This window comes from Syngnathus acus, chromosome 14 (assembly GCF_901709675.1).
Source record: "Syngnathus acus chromosome 14, fSynAcu1.2, whole genome shotgun sequence".
Taxonomy (NCBI): domain Eukaryota; kingdom Metazoa; phylum Chordata; class Actinopteri; order Syngnathiformes; family Syngnathidae; genus Syngnathus; species Syngnathus acus.
Genome location: NC_051099.1, coordinates 3,019,448 through 3,042,655, shown reverse-complemented (window position 1 = coordinate 3,042,655; position 23,208 = coordinate 3,019,448). Strand labels below are relative to the sequence as shown.

Genomic DNA, 23,208 nt, shown 5'->3' with positions numbered 1-23,208 from the left:
CGTCATAAAGCCGCAGAGGCGTTAAATAGTTGCATCAATGTTCTATGGCGGTGATGTATAGGGATAATTCTCGAGATGGCAGAAAATACAAGTGAACTGGATATCAAAGTCAATTTGCAAGGAAATGGAGAGGTCCTTCTTTCAGCATACAACGGTCCCTCGAGATGCTTTTGCAATACGAGCCGTCGCTTGGATACATTTTTATTTGGATTAGTGGAAGGGCAGTATAAGGTGGCGCTAACGTGCCTTTTATCTGCTTTGCTAATCGCCAATAACACCATGGAACAAAAAAAAAAAAGGACAAAACATTTGCAAAAGTTGTGCTTGCGGTTTCGCAGTTTTATGTGCGAGCGAATGTTGTGACTGTACCAAGTACTCTTAAGATAAAATCAAAAACAACAGATTGCATTAGCCTTCATTTCGATAAGGAAAGATGCTAAATGAGATGCGTGTTTTACGACATGTGCGCGGTCGCCGAACTAATTCATCTCATCTCGAGACACCGCTGTAAATGTTGGGAAGCACAGAAACTGACCTTGATAAAAAGTGTGCAGAGGCGCCACAGCTCATTTAAAAAATAAAAATGGATCATTTAAATCAAGGGACTAAAATGGGCGCACACGTTCCGGCTCGTCTTAAATACTCTCACGCAAACACACAAATATACTGTATACATCTCTTTACGTCTATCATGGCTCCATCTCCATCAGCGTTCAGTTGGGAAAGAGTAGGCAGCCGGGACCGGATCCACTGGGGGGGTTGGCGACAGCGGCGCCGGAGCGCGACGGGACTGGAGGAGGAACGCCCGGGATGGAGCTTAACCAGTCGGGTTCGGGAAAGAGGGCCGTGTTTGGGGGCAAAGTTTTGGCCCGGTGCGCGGGGAAGGCCGGGGAAGGGTTTAACCAGTCCGGCTCAGGAAACAGGTCGAATTCGAGGGGAGGGGCCGACGGGACCACAGCTTCAGTTACCCAGTCCGGTTCGGTGAGGGCGGCGGAGCTGGGGGTCGCGGCAGCGCGCCCGACCGGAAGCGGGAAGTCGTCGTTGAAGGTGACCCAATTAGGAGGCTGGCGGTGGAGCGGCAGGACGGGTTGCGTGGCCGAAGAGAGCGTGATCGGGGACGCGCCCCGGGAAAGGCGCTGAGGGCCAACTGTGGCGCGGACGGGCGGCGCCCAATCGTGCTGGCCAAAAAACGGGTTGGTGCTGCAGGGCCGCGCGGGGAGCGGCTCGGCGGCCAAAAGGTTTGGGGAGGCGCGCAGGGTCTCTTGCGAGCGACTGCGGGGCATAGCGGGCGGCGGCAGGAGGAGGCCGGCGGACATCAAGGACGATAAGGAGGCGGGGACGGAGGGCGGACTCCGCAGGGAGGCGCCGCGGTTCAGGGATCGGGAAGGGATCAGGAAGTCGAGGGCGTCCGGGCCCTTGGGCTTGGATTGGACGCCATTCACTCCGTTGGTCTGAGACAAAAATAAAATCATCAATCGCAATCCGCAACAAGCACATGAAGCACTAGCACAGATGAATGAAATCTGACAAAAAGACAATCCTAACACCTATGAAAGCACACAGAAAGGAAACCTAAGGAGGACATAAGAGGAGGCGACGTGCAGATGCATTTTGGACGATAGACATCAAGTACCTGTCACCCCGAAGGCTTGTCCGGCTTGTGAGAGAAAGGACAAACGAGTCAAGAGACAAAAGCCAGAAGAAGACATTAAGCTTGGCAGAAAAGAGAGAAGGCTAGCAGCTCCTTTTTCTCAGAGGCCGAAGAAAGGAAAGGCCCGGTCACCAACCTTGGGGGCCGAGTCGCCCTTGGCGGCGTCCGGCGGCAGACCATGATGAGATCGGGAACGGGGCGGTGGCTTAGGAGAGGCCAGCGTCTGCGGCGGGGCGGCGTGCGTGGGCTGCATGGGGGGAGGCAGCTGAGACTGGGTCGGGCCGGTGGGCTGGGGCTGTGCCGACGGTCTCGCCGCAGGGGCCACCGTGGGACCCGCTGGAGGGCGGCGACACAAAAGTGAGTTTTTGCTTAGAACGGCGGGCGCCATAGTAACAAAACCAGGCTCGCACCTAGAGGAAGATCAGACGGTTTGGTCGGTCGAGGCGCCCCGGGGTGGGTGTCAGCGTTGACTCGAGGGGCCCCCGGGTGCACGTCGGAGGTGGGGCGGGGAGCGCCGGGGTGGGGAAGAGGAGAGGCACGGGACTGCGGAGCCACGCTGATCACGCCGGCTCGAGGGGGAAGATTCTGGTGAGTAGAAACCACAAGCGCGGCACAGGTCTCATCGATATGAGAAAAATTAGCCATTGCTATCTTCCTGCTAACTCGTATCGTCGCTTTCTGAGCGGTTGAGGCGGGAACCTACCGGCCTGGAGGAACCCGCCGCTGCGGGGGGGCCTGCGGTTGCCTGGCCTCGACCTGAAAGCGTTCACACAAAACAAAGCAAGTCAAGCTCGCCTCCTACGCAACGGGAGGACAACAAATCGTGTGCTGTGCTAAAAAAAATACATGTTGCGCCGCAGATGCTAAAGTTATCTTCTCAAGATAATCTTATCTTGTACTTGACCAAGCGCCAAAACCGGAGGCCAGTTTGAGGACCGCCGCTTTGCGCCACTCACCTGCGACGGACCGAGGGAGAGCCGGGCTTTTTGATCCTTTGCCGCACAACGGAAAGCAAAAGACACAATTGTCACACATTCCCTCCCTCCCCCTCCTTCAACAACGACCGATAGCAGAATCAAAGTCATCCCGCTAACGGCCGTTTTCATTTGGCTGGGCGAATGACTGAGCCTAAGATGCTACCTGAGGGGGGCGGCGGGCGCTGGGGCGGCGTGGGTCTCACGGGGGGCGCGTTGGGTCGGGGAGGGGGCGCACGCCTGGGCTCCAAGCCTTGGGTCGACGGCGCGCCGGGCTGCAGGTCCCCAGGAGGGCCTGAAAGGAAAGAAATGAGGATGTTAGCATGTGTTGAAGAGCTCCGCAAGTCATTCCATCGCCGACTTGCACCCCGAAAGCCCAAAATGAACTCCTAAAATAAGCTCAATATTCTCCTTTCAACATGTGACGGGACAACAGTCCAGACCAACCGTGACTTTGATGGAGTAAGAATTTATTCGACAAAGTTCAACACAGGCAGGAAATCACAAAAGGGTGACAATTGACGAGAAGGGATTTGTTTTTTCCAAAGCAGGCACAGACCATGTCGAAGCGCACTTTGCATGCATGTCTTCCACCTTTGGTGCACCGGTTGATGCATTGTTGGCGCTTTGTGAAGACGAGCTTTCGGTTCGGCTGACAACCTGGAATGAAAGACGAAAGACAAATGACGGCTCAGCATACGACCGTTCGCGATGACCGTCGATGGCACGCGACGTACCGGCGGCGTCCGTGAGCTACTTGGCTTGAGCTTAGAGTAACTACCGGTATGGAAGCCTACCGCGCTTTACTTGTGAAATGTCATCCTTTGGTATTTGTCCCATCATATAAACTACAAAGTCTTGTGGCATCATTTGCTATGTGAGTTCACCAGACACAAACGGCCTTGTGACACAACTTATCTAACCGTTCATCACACAGGCGATCTCGAACTAACAAGCTGTCAACAATCGTTTTGACGCATTCAAAAGTAAGGAATGCTCGCTGGCTGGCCCTTGCTAACGTAGTTACACATCTCAGAAAATAAAATGAAATAAAAAGCGCTTACTTGTGGTGGTCATCCGGGATGACGATGGGATGGTTTTGCTTGTCCGGCCGTCGATTACAATCGAACATCTCGGCGGCGGCGGCGGCCGTCAAAGTGCACGGCCTCATCGTGTGTAGCTTTTGCCCATTTCATGCACACCTCACGCCCCTCTCGTCCAAGGTCAAGGCCCCTGTGCGTTCAGAACTATCCCGTCTGTCTCGTCAATGGAATCGGGCTGTCTTCCCAGCCGAGGGTGCCGCACGCACGGGAAACGGTCGTTATGTTTTATCTCGAAAAATAGGCCGCTAACAATCTTAAGGATGAGACATGTTGAAGCCAACGTCTTGAGAAGTGAGGGCAAAGTCCCGATTGTATTCTTGTGGATGTTTTGCCACGTCTTCTGTAAAGCGACGTTACGAACAAAGACGACTTTCACGACTACAATAAGTTACCTGCGGTAATATTAGCGGTTAAAATATACGCCTGCGAGTATTGTTAAATTAATAGAATGAATTTAATTAAATGAATTGACCGTCTACGAGAGTCAAATTATCCATCGCTTAAAGCGTTATGACACCGCCAGGTGGATACTAATTGTTAGCCTGCACCTTTGTGTTAGCATGACGCTACGGAGATTAAAGGCAAAGCTTTAAAGTTGTTTTGATTAACTAGTAAACATCAACTTTGAGTGGCAAGAAACAGCTCATGTTTTTGCTGACAAGTCAAAGCAAAACATTGATCGGAACAATGCCTCGTGATTTTGCTTCCTCCTCTGTCACGTAGCTTACCTTGTGAGGGTCGGGCCGGTTGAGCGGTGCGTCCGGGCCTGCCGGCCTCGCTGTGGGTGGGGGAGGCGCAGGGGCTGCCTCGCGGCGAGGTCATCGGGGAGGAGCCCGACGCCGAGTCGGCGGACGGCTGCAGGTGCTGCGGAAGGACCGCCTCCACCTCCTCGTCCACGTCGCCCTCCATGTCATAGTCGTCGTCGCCCATGTCGGCGTCTTCGGCCAGGAGGGTGGAGCTAGCCGAGGTGGGGATGCTGCCGCAGATGCGCTCCACGCTCATCTCCTCCTCCAGGCTCTTAATCCAGCCGGGGCTCTTCAGGCGGATGTCGAGCATCTTGCCAAGAACCTACCCATTGGAGTCACGGTCTCAGAACTTCACATCAACGGGTCTATTTTGTGTCGCTAAAGAAGAGGTTGAGAAACTGAACAACTTACAGTGGATGCGCTGAGAGACAAAGCGGCCAGAGCGGAGTAACCGTCCAGGAACGTCACCCACATCTTCTCCTCAACAAATCTAAAACAGAAACTCTCATGACAACCATGCCAGCCATCTTGTGAGTGACTCAAATGATTCACTTGAAAAGAAGGAATGAATCAGAGAAAGTTTCATTCAATTTGTCATTCTGGACGTCTTAGGGCTCACCTGATGAGGATGACCTCGCCGAAGCTGGCAAACTTGTCGAGCAGCTCGTCGATGAGCGCGTCGTCAAAGTAGTCGTCGGGTCCGGACGAGCACAGCGACACCAGGACCGTGCCGTCTGGGGGTCCCTGCAGGGCAATAACGTCCTTGTAGACCTGGTGCCGGGCCTCCGGGTCCACCTCCAGGACATCCACATCCACGATGGACACCACCGGCCTGCAAACCCATCATTATTATCTTCATGATCTAAAGAAGACCTTGTGTTTTAGAGTGCAGTCAGTCACCTGTGGTCCGAGGTCTTGAGCTCAGCCCTGCCGTAGTACTTGAGGGTCCCGGGGCTCCAGGGGTAATCCGGGTCGTCCTCGTTCTCGCCTGACGTCGAAGCGCCAACCACGTTCATCTCCTCAGCTACATACAAATAAGGTTAATCGTCGTACTTGAAATCTTTTGTAAAAATGTGTTTGTCATTTAGAACAAAGTCCAAACTTAAAAGACAAGTGTGAGTCAAGTCCAAATTTTTGTTTTTCTATTTTTTTCCTAGGACTCACAATTGCCATCGATTGGCTGGATGCTTGCGGGCTGGCTACCTGTTTTGTCAAAGTTCCACTTCCTGCGCTTCCACAGGATCCGATCGGTCCAGGCGGGCGTGCGGCACTTCTCGCTGGTGTCGTAGTCCTCTGAGAAAAGGTCGTACTTGTACGTGGGCGCAAAGTCCAGTTTACCCTCGATGAATCCCCGGAACACCTGAGCCACAAATAGGCCTCGGTGAATATTGTAATAGTCAGTTAAAACCATTTTAGGCAATTGATTTTGGATATTGACACGAAAATAAGTATGATAAACGGTTTGAATGTCAAGAAAGGACTGTACCAATCCGGCGTTCTTCTGGTCAAAGAGCTGGTCGCCAGCGGTCAGCGCATCCCAGTTCTGTTGCCTGATCAGATCCTTCACCTCCTCGTTGGGCAGGTTGATGCGGTAGTTGAAGTCGCCGCACCAGAAAACGTAGTCGTGAGAGTAGAGCAGGCGGCCCTGGAAGAGGAGAGGAACGGAGAAGGTGCGCTTGGACGGCTTTTTACGGGCGTTCTCACCATGGGGAAGCTGAGCCTGCGCGTGATCTCGTTGTAGTCGTCGTTCCTCTCCTTGACCTGCGACTGTCCCGCGGCAAAATGCGAGCACACGAAGCAGATGCTGGTGGTGTGGAAGAGCAGGCGGATGGCCACGCCCCCTTTGTTGCCCGTGGCGCCGCCCATGCCCGTTTTCACCGTGTCCACTGCCACGTCCCTGTGCGACAGGCAAAGGAGAAAACCTCAGAGTCGTGGTTCATCGCTTCGATTTCGGAATGGAAATTGAAAATGTGTCTACCTGATGAAGGGGGCGTGCTGGGGGCGGATGAACACGAACAAGCACACGCCCACCAGCTGCTCGGAAGCCAGCAGCACATACTTGTGGTCCCGCGAGATGTTCTTCTGCAACTCGGCGGCCCACAGCTTCTGGTTGGTGGTGCTGCCGGAACATCGGTGACAACGTGAGCGCAACGATGTGACCGCATCCAAGTGTCAAGAACATGTGGCCTCATTATTTGGTGCGGCGGGGCGTACCTGGCGCTGACGATGTTTCCAGCGTTCAGCTCCACCATTTCCTCAAAGCCGATGGCAAAGATGTCGATTGGGTTGGCTTTGCTGTCTGGAAAGAGTTGATAGAACAGTTGGTGATAATTCTAGCCGGGGCATCGCGGCAAGGTGAGAATGACCCCGAGGTGGCCGAGTAACCTTGGAACTCGGGGTGGCCGGCGATCTTGGGGGCGTCCAGCAGCCAGTCGTTGAGCGTCTGGTTGCGGAAGGCGATGCTGCGGAACTGCTTGCCGCCGTTGACGTTCCACGTGCCCACGCACACTCGGATCGGCTTGGGCCGCGTGTACTTGCGGTGGTTCCGGCACATACCTAGCAGCACCCGGGGCGAGGCTGTGCAAAAAGGGGGATGGGTTAAATGCTATTTGACACACACACACGTCTTGGACTGCACCTTCGATCTTGTAGTAGACATTAAGCAAGAAACTCAAAAGAAATGACACGAAAACAAATGATGGGAAATGCGTCCACCCTCAACAACACTTTTAACACAAAGAAAAAATGGAAGGGTGTGTGGGGGGGGGCAAAATACATCTCCTTTAAACATTCAGCACACATGAAATGAGTGGCAAAGGGTGGATTCACTCGAGGGGCGCTCAGGTAGCATACCTGACTGCAAGACGGGCTCAGTGACTAACGAGAGCGTTGGCAGCGTGGGGAGAAGGAAGAGAATGTCAGGTTAGAGCAAAGTTGTGGCGGCAAGGCCAAGCGGGCAAGGATGCGGTGGTGGGACTCACCGTAGAGGCTGGAAGTGGTGAGCAAGGCCCGCGCCTTGTCGGCCAGGTCGCTGTTGAGCGTGGAGCCCAGTCGCAGGATGTCGATGGCTTCCTGCTTGGAGCTGTCAAAGAAGTTGTTCTGGATGGTCCTGGTCACCGAGCGAGCGCCGTCTTTCAACTTGCTTGCCTGAAGGCGAGGAGACCACGCCGGGTTATTTGGCGCCATCTGCTGTTTTCTTGCCCGTGTGCGACCATGGGCTTGACTCGCCGCTTTTTGTTTAGATCCCTTTTTTTCCCCATGAGACAACACCAATGAACATGTACGTAGTACATGTGAAACATGCACAAAATTGATGCAAAAAAAAAAAAAAAACAGCTTGAAGGTTTTAGTTTTTTCTTTTTTGAGGAAGAATATAAGCTTGACTTTTTGTACAGGTTGCAACGCCCACAAATTGCCTCCCGGTAGAAGAGAATCGAGTTGTTCTGCCAGATGAGCCAAGATGCATTTGAGTCGTGATTTTCCAACCATACAATTGAAATCAAACAATTCCACTTTTTGTGAAGGAGAATTTGTGTCAAATTGTAAAATGGCTGCGGTTGGAAAAATGTGCCACAAAAGAAGCACGTTGAAATGGTTCAGAAGTCCTCAGCGGGAGGAAAGAAAGGATTTCTCAAATCAGCTAAAAACCACAGAAGAAGAAAAGCTGCTCATCCCATCCCGCCACAAAGACCAAAAACGGGGCATTTCGAAAGAAGATGGGAGGGCTCAATCGGGAACTTACCGCACGTGCGGAGCGTTGCGGAAGGCGGCAAAAAGAAACGACACACAGCAGAGTTAAGCGAGATCGCGCGGAAACGCACGCGTGCACGAGCGTTGTGCGGGTGCCCCACCTTGGCCTTGCCGTCTAGGGCGCCGGTGCCGGCGTAGATCTTGCTGACCGAGTCACCGTTGGCTGACCACATGGTCCGGAACACCTCCTGGAAGCGGGCCACCAGCTGAGGCTTCTCCGTCAGGCCCATTTCTTCCAGTTGCTTGGGCAGCACCTGAAAGTCAAAATGCACTTTTTTCATACACAAAGTAAAATCTTTTGCTTGTCGTCAATATCTGAAAAAAAAAGTGTCGTTATGGAGAAACACAAAAGAAATTGTCACAAGTCACATTGCTAACGTTTACCTCCAGGGCAAAGAAGGCTTGCACGCTGTTGGTTCTGTCCAAACAGTCCAGGCAGTTGGTCCTGATGGTGCCGCCTTGGCTCCTATATATAAAAAATAAAAAAAAACATGCTAAGTGTTGCTATGTGTTATTTGGGGGCGGCACTGAAGCCTCTCTGTGTGAAATGCACAAAGTGTGCGTGACCTGGTGATGCCCATCTCTCCCGAGTAGTAGAAGAAGCCGCAGTCGTCCAGGAACTTGCTAAGCTGCGGCTTGAGCACGCTGTGCAGCTTGTCGGCTTTGCCGCCGCGCACGTTCTGGTGGTAGTCGAAGTTGACCATCTTGACCCACGCCGCGTGCTCCGAGGCCTTCAGGTGACTCTGCGAGGAAACAAACAGAAGTTTACCGATTTGGCGTACGCCGAATTTACGCCCAACTCGAGTGTGCTGTCACCTGAAAGGCTTTACTGAGCATGTGTTCTCCTTCCTTACTGCCGAGCAGATTGATGATGACTTGCTTGCCGTACAACCTCTTCAAGGCGGTGAAGTGTCTGGAAAACATCAAAGCAAAACCTTCGGAAAAATTGACAGACAATAAAAAAACAAAATGTGTTTTCCAGCCATATTTGGAAAAGAGGAAAGCGAAGGATGAAATAGAGAAAAATAACGCCAAGGGGAGTCGAACCCTTGGCTTGGTTTGAATTTGAAAAGCAGCTCCCCTTTGTCATTGTCTTCCGGTTCTGCTTCATCATCACTTCTGCTGAAGCGGCGTGTGCGGTTTTGCACCGGCCCGAGAGAGCAGCCAGAAAAAATTGATAAGGACGGCGAGCGCGCAAGGTGCGGTGTGGAGATTAGGGACAGCCATCTTAAGAGAGTGAGCGTGCGGCCGAGCGCAAAATGGCCGCCGACGGACCGTGACGACTTGTAGGATGCCTTCCCGGCAGAGTCGCAAGTACCTTTCAAAGGCTGGAGCGTTGGCTTCAAATCCTCGGGAGAGTTTGACGCGGTGAGAGCCGACCTGAAGGGCAAACACGGCGAGAGATGCACATTAGCACACGGCGGCCGAGTGAACAGATTTGCACAAAGACCTTGAGCGTGGCGAGGGGCACCGGGACATTGGGGGAAGGCACCTAAGCCTTACCCGACTCCACTTTGGCCACCTCCACCAAGGACTATGCTCGAGAACACAAAGGTGACAAAACATCAGGCACTTTGGAGGTATTGAGGCAAGTCCCGCTCGTTTTCTTCCTCTTATCGTTTCCTTCCTTCCTTTTACGTCACGTGCGGGCTTTCATGGTGACATGCACTCCGGAAACAACTCTGGTTTGCGGGAGGCGACATTGGTGGAGGGAGCCGGTGGGAGCGCGACAGCAAGAAAGACCTCAAAAGCAGGAAGCGTTGACAACATTCTAAAAGCGTCTGAAAGCGGTTCTCCTCCCCGGTCCGTCCAGTGTTTGCTGCGCATGGCCGACCGCAGACTAACAAATGAAGACGGAGGAAGCAGTCAGAAGTAGGAGGGGGGGCCGTTTTCAAACCAGGCTCTCACCTGACCAAAGATGTCGGGGAGCTGAGGAAAACAGAGAAATGCCCTTTACCCACCAACAGTGAGTCCGAAGAGGCCATCTGTGCAATGTCACGCCGAGCCCATCTTAGGTGGGGAAAACCTGTGTGGCATTGGAGTCGCATTCTGTTTCGACATGCCCGTTTTGGTCCTGGCGTGACAACGCACAGATGCTCGGAAGAGTGAGTGAGCCCAAAAACCAAGAGCAGCACAAAAGGCAAGACTGAGCCTTATACCAAGTGGGGTTTGCCTTGGCGTCGACCGGGTTGCCGATTGTCGTTCAGGTACAACATAACCCCCTTAAGGGTCTTTTTCTGAACACAGCACCAAGACGGAGATGGGTTAAACGACAACGCTCGGCCGCCGCGCCGGACGTGGAACGCGACGCTCCGAAGCGAAAGGCTCGTCGTCCTTAACGGCCGAGACCGGCGTCGGCCTCGTTTGCGCGGGCGACCGACTGAGCAGCATACGAGCGGATTTGCTCGCCGCCTTACCTGGATCCCCGGCTGTTCCCAAAAGAGCGGAATGGAGCCGCGGATCTGGATGAACGACGATACTCTGTCATCAAGGAAGATGGCCTGTCCCACAAAAGGACACAAATGCAGTTGGGGGGTTGGAATGACACGAAGGAACAGCCACGCCGCCCCAATAGACGAGCGCGTCAAACTGCTCTTGAGAGAGAGACGATTCATTTGGAGATTCTCACCTGCTCGGTCTCCACAAAGTTGGCCACCTGCCCGTCGTCGTTGGTGCCGCGCACGTTGAAGCGCGTGCCGGCCCGCTCAGAGCTGAGGCGGGAGAAGATGCACGCCTTGGCCTGCTTGTGGCCGGCGTAGATCGTGCGGATCTCCACACCGCCGCACATCAGCCGCAGCAGCCAGTCGTCGCAGTTGACGCCGTAATGCTTCAGGTGCAGGTGCAGCGACTGGTTCCTACGGGCAAAGGCCGGCGTGAGAAGACGAGGTGTCGACATCAAACAGGAGGACTGAAGTGTCAGCGCTCGTACCAGAAGAAGCGGTTGTCTGTGGTGTCCTCCAGGATGCGGCGGCGCGCGTTGAGGCTCAAGTCCATGCCGACGCCCGAGGCGGACCAGGCAAAGTAGAAGTGACCCGAGTTGAGCACCTTGCGCACCTCGCTGATACGTTCCTCGTCGCCGGGGTCGTTCTTCAGCGACACAAAGTCCGTCTGCGTCACCCGGAACACTTCAGACTCCTGCACTTTGCCCACCGAGCTGCAGCCCGTCACTAGCACTAGGCTGTGGAGCATGGAGTCGCCTGCCGGGCAGTAGAAGAACTTTGAGAGCGAGCGTGAAACCTCATAACTGAAAAAACTCAAGTCTTAAGCCTAAATCAAGGCACCACTGTCCATGTCATCAAGTGACTCTGTTTTGTGCGTGTGGCTCACCCAGGTTGAGGCGGAGGACGCCCAAGATCCCGTAGGCGTCCACTATCTTGGAATACGTGTTCTTAATGGCCTCCTTCTCAGCCGCAGCTGAAGACAAAAAGGGCCAAAACGTGAGCCGGCAACCTGGATGGGAGTCGCAAAAGAGGATTCCTTACAGAGGACGGCGACGGCACCGGATTCAAACATCAGGCACTCTTCCCGAGCGCGCGTCTCCACAATCACGCTGTAGGGGGGCGGGTCCAGCTTGTGGTAGACACGATAACCTTTGCTGAAGGCCATTGTTGACGCCGGATGCAATGACCTACAAGTGGGACTCCAGAAAGATAGCAAGGTCAATCCAAATACTGATCACTAGCATACAGTGGAAATCCACAAGCAGAATTGATTACTCTCCCAATCACCACATTGATCATTTGAGTAAATGTCTGCAGGATGAGTGATAAAGAAAATGGGATGTCGCCATGCATGCATGTCCATCGTAGACATTTTTTTAGGGAGGGTTGTACCAAGAGGACACGCAGACATCATACTGGAAGGCCGTCACCCAGATTCAAACCTCAAAACTGCGAGGCAGATGAGCTACCCACTAGTCCATTTATGCATCCGACTGATTTCCTCATTGCGGATGAGGATTTCGAAATTCATAATTCGGCACATCCGTCACCTTCTGTGTCTATGCACTAGAATGGCATGAATTAAATCGGCAGAATAATCAATCGTCCTTTAAGGGGCCATGCGACAGTGCGAATCGCGACCATATCCAGATTAAAAGCAAAGCGATGAGGCCGGTTGGCACACACGGACAGTCACGACTTTTATTCAAAAACAAAAATAAAAGACCACACGTGCTGGGCTAACGTTACAGCGTTGTGAATGTTAATTTATTGGGGTTACTTTATAAAATATTTACAATAATATTAAATTCATGGATTGGCGAATCATTTTAGCCGCGTTAGCTTTAGCTCGCTAGCCCTAATCGCTGATTCGCTAGCTTTCCGTCCTAACGTGAATGGCTGCGTCAAACCGGTATTTACCTAAACAATCAGTCTGCTCACGCAGTGGACATTCGGGAAAATGCCTAAGGTAGTCCCGACGAAGCCACTTCCATTGGTGTCACGGTAAAGAATGATTAGATAAACACGGCAGGTAAAGCGAAAGGTGGCTTTTCTTGGTCGCCTTACCGAGTCTCACCGCCGGGTTGCGACTCCGCTGTCACAACAAAAAATCCTTCCCGCTGTGTTGACACAATGGTACATTCCAACGCCAGACTACGCTAGCTCCGAGAAGGGCGCGGTTCAGCGAGAGGACACAACTGTAATAAACTCGAATATTTCACTCAAATATTACAGATCCATATATAATTCATAATACACACTTTAATGTACTAAATACGAGAAAGTATGAACGTACTCGTCCAACTTGTTTTTATGATTGACAGTCTCCACTAGCCAATAGCAGCGGACTTTCAGGGACGGACTGTCCAAACGGATTCAGAGGTGGGGAGAGTGTTGGTTACTTTGACCGCACAACTCGACAAACATAAGACACCACTAAAATGGAACTCATACATAAATATAGAATAGAATAATATTTTCATTTTTTAAATAACAATCTATAGAATCCAATGGCAGCAGACCTCTGGAGGCAAAGCCGTCCAATCGCATTTGAGGTAGGCGGGGCTTAATCGTTTCACAACACGACCGATTCTGACAATGATAAGAGAAATGACCGGCTTCATACCATCGGAGACGAAGATGATTGTAACTGCATGTTGATCGGGTAAGATGCGTCGTGCAAAACGTGGTCAAATTTTATTTTCTTCTAATCATTGCAGCCTTGAGACGAACGTGGACCTCTTTCCTGATGCACGCAACTTTCAATGTGTACTGTACAGTGAAGGGAAGGAAGATAGCAGGTGCTTGTTCAAGAAGTCAGAGCAACATTATATCGGAGTGACAGCTTTCGAAATTGGGGAACCGAGACTTACTGATAATTGGAAGGCAAGTGGTGGTTGTTAGTAATAGACATTGATCGGTTTAAAAAGTATGGCTGTTTATAGTAAGATGTTAAATATCTCGTTGCTAGACGCAGTGTGCTTTTTCCAATTGTTCAAAATATTCCAAAACAACCTTGGCAATTGGAAATGAGATTTTTGTGGACCCCCACCAACAAAGATGCTATTTGAAGGCCATATTCCTCAGCCCGAGTTTCACGCTTAACATTTTGATGCAGTGGCACAAGACAACAGTTAAAAATTGTGCATGCTCACAACTGCTTTCTTAATTGTTTCTTTTGTTTTTTGGGCAGGAGCGCTAAAGGCTGCTCAGGATGAAGGGTCTCTACCTGGTGGAACCCGTGGTGGCGCTGTACGCCTTCTCCACGTACCTGACGTACCCTCTGGTGACGCAGTATGTGTACCGCCGCCTGTGGCAGGAGCTGACCAACAGCACCTACCCCGTCTCGGACGACACGTCCGCGTGCGCCGCCGCCAACGCCAGCGACAACCAGACCGACTATTTCCAGGTGAGTCGCAGGCCGTCCGAGAATCTGCGGGAAGCACAAGCAAAGTGCTCGCAACAGTCAAACTACAAACAAAGTCAATTTGATGTTGTTTATGTCCAAGAACAACCTCCCTTTGCCTTCTGCTAACTTAATGCTAACACACATAGCATAGTTGTGGTGTCATAACGCTTCCAAGCGATGGAAATCTCAACTCAAATGGTCCATCAACACATATGATATTATAATATATTCTTTATCCTCTCCTAAGAACAACAAATATCACTGCAGCTGACTGAGGTGTATTTTGGTGCAGCTTTTGTGTGCAAATGAGGTCATCTGACTTGAGTTCCTGCAGTGCTAAAGTTAGGCACCGGGCCAGGTGCGTGGAGGTTTATTTTAGCTTGTCTCGTTTTTACTTCTGCTTTGGTCATATCATCTGGCATGCAGAGAAACTTGTCCCAATTGTATTCAGAGCTCCAAATGTTCAGAGGGAAGAAAAGAAACTTCAGTTGCTCAAAACAGACATATGGACAGAACCAAACGAGACAGTCAGGAATCCTCACTACGCTGCAGTATTATCAGTCAGAGGACTCAAACTATTTAGTTGTATGTCTTTGTGTATTCCTTGCTCGGTCTAGGACGCTTCCCATGATGTGCTAGCCTCGAGCTAGCTAGCAGACTTTGAGGCGGGGTGAACACCGAGTGACCTGAACTTTGCTGACAGTTTGCCACGTTTCTGTGCATGTCCAGAAGGTGCAGGAGCAGGCTTCCCTGTTCTCGCTGTACTCTCAGATCCTTTCGGCCGTGCCGTCTTTGCTGGTTACCCTCCTGCTGGTGGCGTACAGTGACCGGGCGGGGCGGAAGGTGGCCATCATCCTGCCGCTGGTGGGCACACTGCTCTACACGCTGTCCCTGCTGCTGGTGTCCTTCTTGCGGCTCAACGTCTACCTGTTGGTGGGCGCCTCGCTGCTGTCTGCCCTCTTCGGGGGCCTGGGTACCTTCCTGGGCGGTTGCTTCGCCTACGTGGCCGACTTGAGCGGCGGAGGGGACGGCCGGCGGATGACGCTGCGCATCGCCGGGCTGGACATGATGATCGGGTTGCTGTCGGGCGTGGCCGCGCTGTCCACGGGCTACTACCTGAGGGCAGCGGGCTTCAACGGGCCCTTCCTAACTTCGGCCATCTGCCAGTTCCTGGTCCTGCTTTACGCCGTCTTCATCCTGGAGGAGACGGTGACGCGGGCGGACTCGGGCGGTGTCGGCGGGTGGGCCGCCGTGCGGCACATGTTCTTCGCAATCTACAGGATGTTCGCGAGGGCCGCTCCCAAGCGGCGCACGCTGCTCCTCCTCCTGGTGTCCGTCTTCACCAGCTTGTCCTTCACCTCAGTGGGCAGCTTCTCCTTAATAGTGCTGTACGAGCTCAAGGAGCCGCTGTGCTGGAGTGAGATTCTCATTGGCTACGGCGCAGCGTTGTCCACCACCGTCTTCCTGTTCAGCTTCGTGGGCGTGGCCGCGTTCACCTACTGCGGTGTCCCGCAGCTGCTTGTGGTGCTTACGGGCATCCTTTCTTTGGCGGCGGGCATGACCACGGTGGCCTTTTCCAAAACCACTTTGATGATGTTTCTAGGTGAGCTATCTCTAACAAGCGGTCGGGGTGCAGTGGCGGCTTTCGGCCAAAGAGCGAGGTGTCACCAGATGAATGCTTGCTAATGCGTCCTCAGCGAGGCTTCCCATGTTGCTGTCCATCATGCCCTTCTCAGTGCTGCGATCCATGATGTCAAAAATCATCTCCAAGTCCGAGCAGGGTGAGCGACCGCGATGCTCTGCCGCTTGTTTGCTTCAAAATATTCAATTGTTTTCTTCCTATGCAGGTGCCTTGTTTGCCTTGCTCTCCTTCGCGGAGGTCCTGACATCCAACGTGTCGGCGGCGGTCTTCAATACCGCCTACGCTGCCACGGTGGCTCTGTACCCCGGGTTCGTCTTCTTGCTCGGCGCCGGACTCTGCGCCATCCCGACCATGCTTCTGGGGTGAGCCAGTGAGGGAGGGAGTGAGTGAGACCCCAAAGTGAATACTTTTGTGCAGGAGCCCCAAAGGGGCACCCTCATCAGTTCTTATCTGACAGGAAACTTCACAACCTGACTTGAACTTGTCAGCAGCACAACGAGCGGCTGAAAAAAAAGTGCTCAGCAAACTCTTTTTGTGCAAATGTGCACTTCGTCGTTGCACTCTGCCTTAAAAAAACATGTGCGCGTTGAGTGCGCACAAAAGTAGTACGCAAGTAGTACTTGTAAAGTCATGCGCCATCTGAAGTGAATTTGTGTGTGTCTTGTGTGTTTTCTGATCAGAGTCCATGACACTTCAAGTCTGGTGATCATTTATAGTTAAATATCAAGAAGAATGGGACTTAAACCAAGGCCCGAATAGCTAACCTTAGCCTGAAACCCATTAAACTCGTGGGAAAATGAGACTTGCCGTAAAAATGTTTTCGTCTTTCCAGCGTGGTGTGCGCGATGGGAGTGGACGTGGCCGTCGAGGATGAGACGCTGAACGAAGACGAGCGTCCCCAAGCGGACAAGGACGCGCCTCAGGATGACAGCGACTGCGACCCGCTGCTAAACTGAAAAACACAGGGGGGGGAAAAACACCTGAAAATGTCCTTTTAAAAAAAAAAAAAAAATGTAAAGGTCAGTGTGTGTGTGTGTGATATGTCATTGTTTTTAAATACAAGTTTTCTCAGCCACCACTAGAGGTCTCTGTGGAAACGTCTAAAATGGGCTTGAAGAGGGCACCATGAATCCAGAGCCAATTTAATAATCACTTCACTTACCTCAATGTGTGGGCAGATGTTCTAGCAATGACAGTAGTCCTCCAGGTAGCGCTGCACGTCCTGATGAGACAGGAAGCTGCAGGTCTAACGGAAAGTCTGGGAACATCAACATCTCTTTGGGAAGGTTGGTCCTGTGCCCCAAAGAATGAGTTTCCAGTCATAAGATCAACATTTTAATCCATGTACACATAACAGAACAGAAAATCCAGATTTCTTCAACAAAACTGAAGCATTTATTTCTTTCTTGCATTTTTTTTTGGGCAAAAACAAACAGCAGTCATTTGGCGGCAGCGTTGACGTGCTGCGGAGGCGGCTGTTGCTGCGGCGGCGGCTGCTCGGCAAGCGCCTGCTGCAGCCGCGTTCGCTTCCTGGAGTAGTGCTGCCAGTGTAGCAGCTGCTGTTCGTCGATGAATTTGGCGCATTGCGCGTTCACCAGTTCCTTGCGGAAGTGCTCGTACTGCAGCAGCTCCAGCATGTGCAGGCAGTGGGGGTACCTAAAAGCACGCCGAGAGAGCGAGAAAAACTACTTGATGCATCATTTGGAGATGTCTAACTCCTCAGATTATCTCGTGTGCAGCATCAACAGATGAAAGCAGTTCAGAAATTAATAATCTATCGATATGAGCAGTCATTCTTAGCACTTTGGTGGTCTTACTTGAGAAACTTGGCGTAGTCGGGCTCCTTCCAGTACAACAAATACTTGAGGTAATTGATGAAGGGTTTCTCCCTGAGGAAGCCCCTCTGAGCCAGGACTACACACACACACACAGTGTACTATTATTAGCAATATGTAACAATAATAATATGTTAACAATATGAAGGCACACACTTACAGTTGAGATAGTTTGGGTTGGCCAAACACTGAATGAACTCCAACTCTGACTGGAAGCGGGTCCGAGCTTGCTCCTCTGCACGTACGCGTACACACACACGTTACTCTTTTGGGATGCTAGCAATTGGTGTATGACGGATTACGAGATTGTGAAGAATCTATCAAAAATGACTTGTAACGACGTTCGAATCATATCAATATGATCAATAACAACATAATACGAAGAAAAGGAATGTGAGCATCTATTTTGTATTTGGTGTAGCTTTAGCTTGTTAGCACGATGGAAGCTCGGTGAAACATTTAAAGCTGGTTTACCTGTTTCCATGACTGCTCTCAGTTGTAAAATGAAGAGAAAAAAGACGCTTCTTTCGTCCGCCGAGAAAAGTAAATTATAGAAAGAGAAAAGGTGTCGAAAAACGTCCGTTTGTTGATTAGTGTAGTTTAGCCGAAAGAAAACACAACCGTGTCAGCCATGTTTGCCGGAAATGAAGAGTGACGTCGACACTTGACATTCAAAATAAAACTCCTTTGACTTGTGTTTTGTTGTGAAGGCATAAATACGACATATCCGGTCCATCATTTAACCCCGCCTCCAAATCGCCTTCTGAAGGCTGCAAGTTTTGATGAGCGAGTATCCTTCTTGAATGTTTGCGAAGATTGTTGTGAAAACATGAGCGTCAAACTCACGCAAGGGGCTATTGAGGTAAAGGTGATCGCGAACCGGACAAATAAGCCATTAGCCACGAAATGTTAATACGCTTATTTACGCGGCGACGGCAATGAACTTTGTCATACTGTACTTTTTAGTCATTTGCATGTCTGGCGTGTCATTTATGTTTAAAATTGAAATGTTGTCTTTGAACGAACTAGACGCTCCCTAATCACAAACCAATTTCCTCCATTGAAGTTGTGCTTGTGACGTCATCTTTTCATTACCGTAGCACGTGAGGATAAATGTTTTCTGCTATGTTTTGAAAAACCTGTGTGGTATATTTCCATAATCTTATTAACGTGGCTGGTCGAAAGCGGCACCTGGTTGTGTCACGTCTTTTTTATTTGTTTTTTTTCATGTGACTCTCTTTTTTATTAGGCCCTGTTCAATGAGTCAGTGGTGCAAAGTCCAATTCTGCAGGTTATAGTAAGTCAATCCACTTAAAACTTGAATTAAAGAAATGTGGTTCTCAGTTCTGCTTTCTTTGTCATCCCAGAACATCCGTGAGTACCCGGCAGGCAAACAAGGCCTCAACAGGTACCGCCTGAACCTGAGCGACGGCGAGCGCAGTTTGTCCTGTGAGTGTTGATCAGCACACGCGTCGTCATCGGACGTCCCACGTGATTTGCGTTCGTGACAAGTGTGCTTATCTGAGTAGGCTTCCTCCTGGCGACGCACTTGAACCACCTGAGGGAATCCCAGCTCCTGGAGCCAAACTGCGTGTGCGTGCTCAAGAAGACCATCTTCTCCCAATTGTCCAGCCGGTGAGTTTAAGTGTGTTGTGAGTGTGTGCATTCATTCATGCATGTGTGTTGGTTGCGTGGCAGTCATGTCGTGGTGGTGTTGGACATGGACGTGTTGCAGACCGCCGCCGAGACGGGAGGGAGGATCGGCAATCCCACACAGTTAACCGGTGAGGTAAAAATGGAACAAAATGCATGATTTTATTTGAGAAAAATCCACACAATGGATTCAAGAAGATGGTAGAGCTTACACAGTTGGATTGGTTTGCTCCGCAGATCAAACCCCGGACCAGCAGCAGGCGGAGCCGAGCACTTCTAGGTCTGATGAAATTCCCGGACCGTCTGGATGCGGCCCCAGCGGTAAATCGTGGCTCCTTTCACATCGCCGTCCCGCACGAAATGCACCGAGGCGTTGCTTCTAGATGGCGGAAAATGACGGCCGACGATGACTTTGGCGGCTTTAGTTAGTCCACTGTGTCAAAATCCTACAGCGCTATTATGAATGAATGAAGTGCTTCCCTCCTTTCCTTACCAAGGTGGTGGAAACTATGACATGAAGACTTCCCCCAGGAAGGCGCCTGCCCCCAGGATGGCGTCCCCTATGCAGGCCTCACCCATGAAGGTGCCTCAGATGGCGTCCCCCTTGCAAGCCTCCCCTATGAAGGCGCACGGGATGGCGTCCCCCAGGATGGCGTCCCCCATGAAAACGCCTGGGATGGCATCCCCCATGCAGGCCTCCCCTATGAAGGCGCCTGGGATGGCGTCCCCCAGGATGCCGTCCCCCATGAAAGCGCCTGGGATGGCGTCCCCCATGCAGGCCTCCCCAATGAAGGCGCCTGGGATGGCGTCCCCCAGGATGCCGTCCCCCATGAAAGCACCTGGGATGGCGTCCCCCATGCAGGCCTCCCCAATGAAGGCGCCTGGGATGGCGTCCCCCATGCAGGCCTCCCCCATGAAGGCGCACGGGATGGCATCTCCCAGGATGGCCTCCCTCATGACTCCTTCGCCAATGAAGTGGTCTGGGATGGCTTCCCCCTCGTCCAGTCCCTCCCAGAGTCCAACCAGAATGACCCCAATATACCAACTCAACCCGTACCTAAGCAAGTGAGTAAGCTTGAAGCGAGAAATCCATTGGCTGGTTGTCCGCATAATTTTTTTTATAATCGTCTTTGGCCTCCAGTTGGACCATCAGAGCCCGAGTGATCAACAAGACGGATATCCGAAACTGGAGCAACTCCAGAAGGGAGGGCAAGGTCTTCAACTTAGAGGTTGTGGACGAGACTGTGAGTAAGATCAAAAAGCAGACACGTGCACACTTGCCTTACAGGTTTGCATTAAAGTAGCATGGCGTGGCCTTGGTTGTGCGCAGGGAGAAATCAAGATTACGGCCTTCAACGAAGAAGTGGACAAGTTTTTCTCGCTGGTGGAGCAAGACAAGGTCTACCTGATCTCCAAAGGCACGGTGAAGTTGGCCAACAAGCAGTTCACCTCGCTGAAAAACGACTACGAGATTACGCTGAGCGCCAGCTCGCGCATCGTGCCCTGCGACGACGACCGCGGCGTGCCCAACCTGCTCTGCCGATTCGTGCCCATCTCGCAGTTGGAGGACAAAGATCCCGACGCCGTCGTCGGTGAGGATTGAGCTTCCCGAGACACCATTGCATTTCTCTGCTCTACCGTTGCAACGTTCTTCATTTGATGCGTCTCGTTTGACCGGCCAGACGTGATCGGTGTGTGCGAGGAGGCCGAGGACGTCTCCCTGATCACCACCAAGGCCGGCAAGCCGCTCAGCAAGAGGGCGCTAATGTTAACCGACTCCAGCGGCAAGATGGTGACGCTCACGCTGTGGGGGGACGAGGTAACACAAATTTCGTGTTGCTAAATAAAAGCGGCAGCCCGCAAGTCGTCGTGGTTACCAACATGGCGTGCCGCTGCGTCCGCAGGCTCAGAAGTTTAACGCTTCCTGTCACCCGGTGGTGGCCGTCAGAGGGGCTCGCGTGTCGACCTTCGGCGGCCGCTCGTTGACGGCGCTCTTAAACTCCACGCTGATTGTCAACCCCGACATCCCCGAGGCCTTTGCCTTGAGAGACTGGTGAGTTCCCAGTCACGCAACACCTCCTCTCAAAAGTCAAAAATTTGCCGGAAAGATTGGAGTATCCTAGAAATTTGCAAACAATTGAGGGCCTGTGACGGATCCTTGAGGTTCCTCATAAGACCTTGGATAGCTCATCCGCTTGAATAGGCATTATGCAAGTGTACCACGACAAAACATTTGTTGCGCAGGTACAACCAAGTTGGCTACGCCCTCTGCAGTCAGTCCTTGACGGAGGTGTACTCCGCGAGCGGCGATTTCAGAACCAACTGGAAGACGCTGAGGGACGTCAAGACGGAGCAGCTGGGGCACGGTGAAAAGGTCCAAGGGCGTCGTCGTGATTAGTTGTTGCTTGGTGGTTGCCGAGTCTTAATCCGTTGATGTTTTTTTTTTTTTTTTTTTTTTTCCTCTCTTCTCGCAGGCGGATTACTTCAACTGCGTGGCGACGGTGGTGTTTTGCCGCAAGGAGAACTGCCTGTACCGGGCCTGCCCGGACGGCTCCTGCTACAAGAAAGTTCACGAGCAGGACGACGGACGCTACCGCTGCGATAAATGCGGCAAGGACTACCCCAACTTCAACTACCGTTTTATGCTCTCTGTGAGTGCGAAGAACTTTTCTCTCGAATCGTATTTGCGCTCCTGTTGCTTTTGTGAAAACATCGTCATCCTGTAGGTGAACCTGGCCGACTTCGGGGACAACATGTGGGCCACGTGCTTCCAGGAGACGGCCGAGACCTTGCTGGGGATCAGCGCCGAGCAATTGGGACATCTGAAGGACACGGTAACGAGCTTGAAATCGTGTCCTCGGTTGTTTAGCTGTGTTAGCATTAGCGATGTGAGCATAACTCGTGTTCTCTTGGGTGTCAGGATGAGAACGCGTTTGACAACGTTTTCGACAAAATCTACTTCAGCACGCACGTCTTCAGGAACAGAGTCAAGTTGGAGAATTTCAATGTGAGCGCATGATTGTCGTTTGGCTGATTTCCATGAGGGTTGCCACGGCGATGCGCTGACCCCGTGTGTTTCTAAAATCACAAATCAGCAAAACTCTTGGCTTGACTTGTGCTTTTGGTTCAGGACGAGTGCCGCGTGAAGGTGACGGTGATGGACGTCCTCCCCGCCGACCAGCGGCAGCACAGCCGTAGGCTACTGAGCGCCATCCGCGAGCTGGCAAGTCGCGCTCCAGCCCCGCTAATTGACATCGACGCCTAGCCGCCAGCACGGTTTTCTTTTTTCCTGATTCTTCTTTTGAAAAATGCGTCAACTTTCTTTGCTGAGCTGTCGACGCAGACGCTCGTTGCGCGTGTGAGAGAACCGCTCTGCACCGTTTCCTCGCAGACCCCTTTTTGTGGAAGTGAAACCCCGAAGTTTTGTGCAGTTTTTTCTTTGCAATGGGCAGCTCCTATCTGACAGGAAACTTCACGACGGCCCGACTTGAACTTGCCAGCAACATAACCAGCGGCTGAAAAAGTGCTTCGCAAACTCTTTTCTTTCAAATGTGCACTTTTGCTTGCTGGACTCGACCTTAGAAAAACATGAGCCTGCGTGTGTGCGCGCTGAGTACGCACTAAAGTAGTACACGAGTAGTACTTGTAAAGTCGCCAGTCCATCTGTCCCGCAGACCTGGAACCGGTCTTGGGGACTTACTCTTGGCTCGTGTCTGAAGTGTTTGAAAAATGTCCGCGGACATGTCCAGATGGAAAAGCAGCAGCTAAGTTCCTCTGGCAACGCCGACTTCCCTGCACCTGGAAAAGTCATCACGGTGCCAGGATGTTTCCTGGAGTTTGGCTAAAACGCGTGCGCACACACTAAAATCATAAAAAGAATCAATGCTCCATGTGTAAACTATTTTGGGTTACTGTACTTCAGCAAACTTTTCATCTCTGTGCGCTTTGTCGGCAATCTTAGGCCACAAAATAAAAGTGATGGTTGAGTTGGAGGAAAAATCTTA

The 23,208-nt window shown here is 51.8% G+C and overlaps 4 protein-coding genes across 22 annotated transcripts; 2 read left to right on the top strand and 2 right to left on the bottom strand.

Annotated features, from left to right (window-relative positions):
- Positions 1-184: 184 nt before the first annotated feature.
- Positions 185-12,945, bottom strand: synj1 (synaptojanin 1). Of its 14 annotated transcripts, none has more exons than XM_037268857.1 (31): positions 12,733-12,943; positions 12,586-12,652; positions 11,707-11,864; positions 11,552-11,638; positions 11,154-11,421; positions 10,854-11,079; positions 10,642-10,725; positions 10,384-10,461; positions 9,543-9,604; positions 9,041-9,137; positions 8,792-8,967; positions 8,609-8,690; positions 8,326-8,478; positions 7,456-7,621; positions 7,328-7,351; positions 6,860-7,051; positions 6,689-6,773; positions 6,453-6,593; positions 6,179-6,371; positions 5,961-6,119; positions 5,678-5,834; positions 5,375-5,498; positions 5,094-5,306; positions 4,886-4,964; positions 4,457-4,796; positions 2,792-2,920; positions 2,608-2,643; positions 2,355-2,407; positions 2,062-2,236; positions 1,788-1,987; positions 185-1,451 (listed from the first exon to the last, which is right to left on the bottom strand). In XM_037268857.1, exons 3-31 carry the CDS (start codon positions 11,828-11,830, stop codon positions 714-716), a joined length of 4,641 nt encoding a protein of 1,546 aa, XP_037124752.1. In that variant the 5' UTR covers positions 11,831-11,864; positions 12,586-12,652; positions 12,733-12,943; the 3' UTR covers positions 185-713. The 14 variants fall into 14 exon arrangements, with proteins under 14 accessions (XP_037124752.1, XP_037124756.1, XP_037124751.1 ...); XM_037268861.1 differs by having other exon boundaries at positions 11,707-11,852; XM_037268870.1 differs by adding an exon at positions 1,634-1,657 and having other exon boundaries at positions 1,332-1,451; positions 12,586-12,945.
- Positions 12,946-13,089: 144 nt separating this feature from the next.
- On the top strand, positions 13,090-16,794 carry slc46a3 (solute carrier family 46 member 3). 3 transcript variants are annotated; one of them, XM_037268892.1, is made up of 7 exons: positions 13,090-13,330; positions 13,480-13,551; positions 13,859-14,074; positions 14,804-15,677; positions 15,772-15,855; positions 15,922-16,078; positions 16,549-16,794. In XM_037268892.1, the coding sequence occupies exons 3-7, from the start codon at positions 13,880-13,882 to the stop codon at positions 16,670-16,672; spliced, it is 1,434 nt and encodes a 477-aa protein (XP_037124787.1). In that variant the 5' UTR covers positions 13,090-13,330; positions 13,480-13,551; positions 13,859-13,879; the 3' UTR covers positions 16,673-16,794. The 3 variants fall into 3 exon arrangements, with proteins under 3 accessions (XP_037124787.1, XP_037124785.1, XP_037124786.1); XM_037268890.1 differs by having other exon boundaries at positions 13,446-13,551; XM_037268891.1 differs by lacking the exon at positions 13,480-13,551.
- A 244-nt stretch (positions 16,795-17,038) lies between these two features.
- On the bottom strand, positions 17,039-18,226 carry med31 (mediator complex subunit 31). The gene is made up of 4 exons (XM_037268912.1): positions 18,026-18,226; positions 17,712-17,786; positions 17,534-17,630; positions 17,039-17,372 (listed from the first exon to the last, which is right to left on the bottom strand). Exons 1-4 carry the CDS (start codon positions 18,033-18,035, stop codon positions 17,156-17,158), a joined length of 399 nt encoding a protein of 132 aa, XP_037124807.1. The 5' UTR covers positions 18,036-18,226; the 3' UTR covers positions 17,039-17,155.
- A 68-nt stretch (positions 18,227-18,294) lies between these two features.
- On the top strand, positions 18,295-23,208 carry LOC119133253 (replication protein A 70 kDa DNA-binding subunit-like). Of its 4 annotated transcripts, none has more exons than XM_037268881.1 (17): positions 18,295-18,413; positions 18,801-18,848; positions 18,919-19,000; positions 19,081-19,186; positions 19,250-19,335; positions 19,442-19,525; positions 19,702-19,787; positions 20,082-20,269; positions 20,346-20,448; positions 20,535-20,796; positions 20,887-21,023; positions 21,109-21,257; positions 21,449-21,578; positions 21,679-21,855; positions 21,931-22,038; positions 22,125-22,211; positions 22,335-23,208. In XM_037268881.1, exons 1-17 carry the CDS (start codon positions 18,381-18,383, stop codon positions 22,467-22,469), a joined length of 2,001 nt encoding a protein of 666 aa, XP_037124776.1. In that variant the 5' UTR covers positions 18,295-18,380; the 3' UTR covers positions 22,470-23,208. The 4 variants fall into 4 exon arrangements, with proteins under 4 accessions (XP_037124776.1, XP_037124775.1, XP_037124774.1 ...); XM_037268880.1 differs by having other exon boundaries at positions 19,914-20,269; XM_037268879.1 differs by having other exon boundaries at positions 19,830-20,269.